The sequence below is a fragment of the Pseudovirgaria hyperparasitica genome (assembly GCF_010093815.1).
Source record: "Pseudovirgaria hyperparasitica strain CBS 121739 unplaced genomic scaffold EJ05scaffold_38, whole genome shotgun sequence".
In the NCBI taxonomy this organism is placed as follows: Eukaryota; Fungi; Ascomycota; class Dothideomycetes; order Acrospermales; family Acrospermaceae; genus Pseudovirgaria; species Pseudovirgaria hyperparasitica.
In genome coordinates this window covers 36,652-42,388 of record NW_022985586.1, presented here as the reverse complement: position 1 = coordinate 42,388, position 5,737 = coordinate 36,652, and the positions used below count along the sequence as shown (strand labels likewise).

Genomic DNA, 5,737 nt, shown 5'->3' with positions numbered 1-5,737 from the left:
TTGTCCGGAGGGTTCATTGTAATGCAACGAAGCTCGTTTAGCTCCCTAATGGTACATTTATGGCGATATGCATAATCCCATACATGATGATATGACCTGAAAATCGGTTACTAATAGTAGTCTTATTAAGACAGCGAACTTTGGTACCTACTCATCATCGACGAACGCCCCATGATTAAGGAGGAACTTCACGGTCTCAAAATTGTGCATTCCGCCGTAGAGTGCCCACTAATATTGCGCTTAGTAACATCTCGGCAACGTGGTAATTAATAGCCGGAAGGTGATGAGACCTACTCTTACTAAACTAAATTCCCGAGTATTGCTCACGGCTGTCGGAGCAGCGAGTCCTTGGCTAAAAAGTAACTTCAAGCCGTCAATGTTTCCTTCTACAGCGAACCGAACTGACTGTGCAGAATCTGGAACCTTTATTTCATTTCGTATTTGAAGTGGCGGCCTCATATTGCTAGCAGGCAGAACCATGGTGTATTTGCGATGTCGGTGCCCTTGTCTTGCCCCAGTCTCAGCATAATAAGACCTATCGAGATTCTGCACGTTTGTTCTTCCGCTACTATCAGTGCGGCCCTGGTTAGTAGCTAATTATAGTTAATCTTTGTATTAAATAGAGTACGAGGATGGATTTTTACCTGCATGAAAAGAATCGTATGTTACGTTCTCAAAATGTGCTACATCCGCAACGTCCAAAGGTTCGACACAATTTAGGCACGGATAAACAATATGGATTCCTTCTATCGATGATGGTAGATCTGGCAAATCGTAACCCAAAGTACTGTATAGTTCGACAAGCCTAGGACCTTGTTAACACTATGTGTTTGCACTTAATTGGGACTCGCACGGTATTGTTATCCCCACTTTAGCCCAGTCTAGGTACGAAGCAATGAGTCCCGGAATAGTATAGCTAGGACTCAAGCAATTCTCGTAACTATAATTGACGAAGATGTCCTTAGAAAAGTGTTCGAGAATAGATTGGAAATTTCCATCACTTCGAATGTGAAAGAGGTCAGTAGTGGATAGAGCATCTGTAGACTGGCACGTTAACGCGTCGTTGATAAAGAGGACATATAGCATACTTATAAAGAATAGCTCCGACGCTCGTTGAAGTGCCCAGCCACTGCGAACAAGCCGAACAATTAGCCGATGAATCCATGGGATTGTGTCCAACAGCTGGTTCCGATCACGCTCTCTTAAGGGTGTGACAATTTTGACGAGGTCATCGACTTCTTGGTGAGAAAAGCCCTTCTTCCGGAGCACGTGGCAGTAAGAAAGAAAGATAAACACGGTAAAATATGCGAATGACCTCTGCAGACCTAACTCCTGCAGGGATGAAAGCGTAAGAGCAGCCAAGTTCTGTCCTGCCACAACGAGGTCGTTTCCTGACTCTTGGACATAAACAGGGCTTTTACTTTTGGGTGAAAACCCTGCACGCCGAGAAAATGCTTTAACAACGTTTTCGTAATCTTCTTCTGTATTGAGTCCCAAGGCCACCTGCTTTGCACGCCATTTTCTTCCTTCTGGTGCATTATGAATGAATCGATTGTATGCTTTAGCGCTCCGTGACATCTCTGGCAGCCAATTTCTCGATACTGTTTGTGATGGGGTTTTTGCTGGTCCCGACCGTGGTGACTGTGAGTGAGACACTGTAGACAGCGTTTGCGAAAGCGGCCGCAGCCCGATGGCATCAGTTTCAAGCCGTGCAAGCGCTAGATGGTTGGTCGAATGCTCTTCTGTTAGCTCAATGTCTTGTGGAGCTCTTCGTTTCTTTGACGATGACTTTGTTGGAAAGCTGAGTTGTTCATGGGGAGAAGCTTGTAAAGAGTAGTTGAAGGCACTGCAATTCTCGCAATGGTTTCGCATACGGTTAAAAAGCTTAGATGGGACTGATACGAAGCTCTCTGAAGTCGCCGTATGGAGCATCTCGCTCTAGGTCGATGGTGTAGGTCCCAAAACGGTCTCGTAGGTGTGTGTATATATGAGAGAGGTCTGAGGTGTCCGTTGAACAGATGAGGAGAGAGCGTGCTGAGTCATCCCACATTCGATAAGGCGCGGAAAAACAATCTTCCAGCGAAGCTTATCAAGTTGTAGGGACGCCATGGTGCGTTATGTCGTTGATACATACAGTCGACTCCCTACTAACTTTATTTAGTCCGGGTTCCCATTCATCGCTCTCGCTCCGAGGCAAGTCTCTAGGCTGGCTCAGAGCATCTTCTGGTGTGACAAGCCGGTCGAAGTCGGCTAGGATCTGACGAAGGTTCTCTACCACGGCTTGAATCTCTGCTGCAAGGAATGATTTTGCCTGGCAGCTTGACCAGAAGCGGTCTCGCTCCCACTGCAACTCTTCTCGTTCTTCACGGTCATCGATGCTTGATCCGAATTCTCAGACAAGGCGTAGTGAGAGAGAATCTCCGTATAGGCATCTCCTAGCTCGCGGTAGCCTCCTGGCAAAGGACGCAAAGGCGTCAGTTCTCTCGGTCTACTTGCATTCGACATCTTTTCTCTTCTTTTCGGATGGTGAGCAACTGGAGAATTGATCATCTTGAAGGCGTCCCTAGGGATTGTGCATCGGGCTACAATGGGATATCGTATGCACAGCGGACAGCTATCCCAATTCCTCAATGGAGGACAAGTTCTAGTGCGGGGTCAAAACACATATCTAGAAGGCAGGATGAAGTTTAGCATATCCTTGTATCAGGCTAGAAGTCCATTCTTCTTTGGAACCCTCCCTGACAGTGTTTCCGGCTACCAAGATATCACGAACCAACTAGCTCAATCATTCCTCCATGGACGATGGAGCCAATCAACAGACATAATTTGGCAATAGTGCCGCTCCCTAGTCTGACGAAATCTTAGTGATGTGATTTTTCCGATAGCTTAGTAAGGGCTGACGGCTCTGGTACGATGGAGAATGACATGAGAAGTTCCATTGCTCGCTCGTCTGGGCTCTCCAATTGCCGTACAATCTCCTCGGCGCTTTCAAGAATCGAGATCTTGTCCTGTGAGCTGCGAGTATCTCTGTCGCGTATAGAGCATATTAGAGACTCTAAACTGAGAGTCTCGGAGGGCGAGAACCCTGCTGCTAATTCACTTACTCCCCTGTGTGGTGAGTGGGGTGTTTTGAATGTCACCTCATTAAGACGGCGTGTTGCTTCAAGAATTCGTGCCTCTGTAGTCATGTTGTCTAGAAGGTGGCGATAAACTCCTGGGTGGTACAAGAGTTTCTCAAAGATAGTAGAAATAATCACTAGCGGACGCTGTGATTGATGGAGAACAAGCACTGTATTGTTTACTGAGTCCTCCGCCATAGCGCACACTGGCGCCATTGTTTACTCGCCAAAGTCTTGGCAGTCTAGAATCCTGGACAGCAAATTAAAGACAGTCGAAAGGCTCACTGCTGACCAGCTTAGTAGATCTTGTTACAGTGCCGTAAAGTACGAAGACTCGCCTAGAAGTCGGTCCACTGGTTGCCTGCTTACTGAGCCTCAAACGTCGATATCCCAGAGAGGCGTCCTGCGCGCCCTGTAGCTCTCATCACTGCAGGAACCAAGAGAGGGCGTGTGGCATCAGGCATGATCCATCGATACTTCCCACTGTGTGCATGCCCATTTCTCCATCGAAGGATCACAGAATTCGCTACGGGTCGTCCACGGTAGATGGCAAAACTCTCGGAGATGGCGTCAATGTTGAGTAGTTATTAGCTTGCTACGTCTTCCTACAGCTGTCCTACGTCACGACAATTAGCTACTTATTATTGACAGCGTGGGCTCGGAAGTTCTTGGTTTTCGCCTACGATGATCGCGAATCATCTGGATTGTATGCCATGACCTTACCGAGTTACCTCGCCCAGCAGCTCTTCATGTAGCTCAAGGGGTGGTCCGGTGATAGTGGATGGGGTTAGGGACAAATACCACGATCGCTGACTGCACCCATGGCCGCTGCCAGGGCAAGGTCGACTCTTACTTACTCTAGTGATGACCTGACGCGCCTCTAAACTCGAACGAAGGGCAGTAAGCATCTGGGAAAAGCTATCCATGGCCTACACACGGAGTAGCCGCACGTCCAAGCCCTCAACGGTCGTCATGCCGTCAAAAGAGACTACTCGCCACGGATCAGTTGTGCAAAGAGGGGCCGGCAAGAGCCCACAAATTACAGGTGATTGAACATCCGCTTGTTATAACACAAGGATTGTCGGCCCTCATGCGCCATAACCGTCGCCAACCCTGCGACGCAGCGAGAATAGTGTAGCCAGCCTAGGTATGTCGTGCTCGCCACTCCTGATCATTGCGGTTCTGCGAGCCTCGCCCCAGGCCGGTTGCCGGGATTCTTACCTGGGCATACCGAGCAGACGCATAAGCTGCTGGATTTACTCTCTGCCACTTTAGCAGAAAGTCAGCCTATGCCCCCTTCTCTCCTACTCCGGGTACAAATGTGGAAGGAAGCCCTTATTCTTAGACTCTACGACCAATGGAAGGAAGCTAAGACTCTGATAATAGTGCTGGATGGATAACGTATGCATTAGTGCCTAGCGTCTAGAGACTCGCGACTCATCAAAGGCGGCGGAAATATGTTTGGAGCTTGGGCTGGAGCACCGACCCGGGTCATAGGAAATGGTAGCAGATATGATAAAGATGTCGTTGAATGATAAAGATGTCATTGATTTGATAAAGATGTCGTTGATTTGATAAAGATGTCGTTGAATGATAAAGATGTCGTTGAATGATAAAGATGTCGTTGAATGATAAAGATGTCGTTGAATGATAAAGATGTCGTTGACCATAAACCTATTAACGAGGTAGAAATCTCGTCAATAAAATTACATAGCACCAGAAACGTTCCAAGCCGACCACGGTATAGTATGGGCCGCAAGTGACATTCCGGACTCGCCCAAGTAGATACGTCATATCATGGAACCTAGCACGAAGACTGCATCCCGATCAATCAGAACTCTTCTCGGAGCCTGACCCACCAGTCGTTTGCGCACTGTACAACAACAAATTGTGTGTCGAGAATGATGAGAAGGCCATCCAGCCCGCTTAATAGTATTTTTAGAGTCTTAGCACGCTCTTTGTAGCGTTGGACAAGTTGATGCGATGGCAGCTGTGGCTATTGCAACTATCGAAGATCCAGAGCGCGAGGCATGGCTCAGTAAGGGCATGGCTCAATAAGGGCATGGAGCTCGACTCAGTGATACCGACTCAGTACTGTCATGGCTCAGCATATTAGTTTGGATACTTTAAGGTATGTTTTCTATACTACAAGTTTCATTCCGTAAGGGATTATCTCAGCATGAAAGCATCACGCTTTACAAATAATTTACACGCCAGCTGTTGTATACTATTCCCATTTGGCAGTCTAATAAAAAGTTGACGCATTCGCGCAGGCCCTCACAGCTCCTCATTCTCGTCAATCACATGGTAGCGGGGCAAGAGATGGCGGTCCCATTTTGAGTCATTGAACAGGCACACCTCTACTGTTCGCTGGCTGGTCGCACGGGCCTTTCGTGGTAGGAATCTGCCTTGCTGGGCGCCATTCACGAATGACCGGCTTTTTGGATCTAGCGTGGATTCTTGGTCGTTACGTGCCGCCAGGCCTATGGATTGAGAAATGGTATCTCGTTGTCCCCCGACAAGCTCTGGGGCTGGGGGAACTTGGGAATCTGGCAACGAAGCAGATTGAGCAAGGCCCGAAGACAGCTTACGTCGCTTATTCGGGTCGTACACTGACT

The 5,737-nt window shown here is 48.0% G+C and overlaps 4 protein-coding genes across 4 annotated transcripts; all 4 read right to left on the bottom strand.

Moving 5' to 3' along the window:
- On the bottom strand, positions 1-1,097 carry EJ05DRAFT_270350 (uncharacterized protein). The gene is made up of 4 exons (XM_033740347.1): positions 1,089-1,097; positions 645-805; positions 295-582; positions 1-228 (listed from the first exon to the last, which is right to left on the bottom strand). Exons 2-4 carry the CDS (start codon positions 648-650, stop codon positions 148-150), a joined length of 375 nt encoding a protein of 124 aa, XP_033595107.1. The 5' UTR covers positions 651-805; positions 1,089-1,097; the 3' UTR covers positions 1-147.
- EJ05DRAFT_270266 (uncharacterized protein) lies at positions 534-1,728 on the bottom strand. Its single transcript, XM_033740346.1, has 5 exons — positions 1,504-1,728; positions 1,089-1,436; positions 871-1,037; positions 645-805; positions 534-593 (listed from the first exon to the last, which is right to left on the bottom strand). Exons 1-4 carry the CDS (start codon positions 1,517-1,519, stop codon positions 674-676), a joined length of 663 nt encoding a protein of 220 aa, XP_033595106.1. The 5' UTR covers positions 1,520-1,728; the 3' UTR covers positions 534-593; positions 645-673.
- A 1,037-nt stretch (positions 1,729-2,765) lies between these two features.
- On the bottom strand, positions 2,766-3,188 carry EJ05DRAFT_505867 (uncharacterized protein; the record flags this gene model as incomplete). The annotated part of the gene is made up of 2 exons (XM_033747750.1): positions 2,766-2,850; positions 2,902-3,188. 2 exons carry the CDS (start codon positions 3,186-3,188, stop codon positions 2,766-2,768), a joined length of 372 nt encoding a protein of 123 aa, XP_033595105.1.
- Positions 3,189-5,396: 2,208 nt separating this feature from the next.
- Positions 5,397-5,729, bottom strand: EJ05DRAFT_505866 (uncharacterized protein; the record flags this gene model as incomplete). Its single annotated transcript, XM_033747749.1, has 1 exon — positions 5,397-5,729. A coding segment is annotated over one exon (333 nt), but the record flags the coding sequence as incomplete, so codon positions are not given.
- Positions 5,730-5,737: the final 8 nt, after the last annotated feature.

Excerpts from the sequence above, each read along its gene's own strand:
- EJ05DRAFT_270350 (XM_033740347.1), bottom strand. Across the intron at positions 229-294 it reads GGGAATTTAGTTTAGTAAGA|TGGGCACTCTACGGCGGAAT; the intron begins GTAGGTCTCATC and ends GCGCAATATTAG.
- EJ05DRAFT_270266 (XM_033740346.1), bottom strand. Across the intron at positions 1,038-1,088 it reads GTCGGAGCTATTCTTTATAA|ATGCTCTATCCACTACTGAC; the intron begins GTATGCTATATG and ends GCCAGTCTACAG. Across the intron at positions 806-870 it reads CGTACCTAGACTGGGCTAAA|GCTTGTCGAACTATACAGTA; the intron begins GTGGGGATAACA and ends ACAAGGTCCTAG.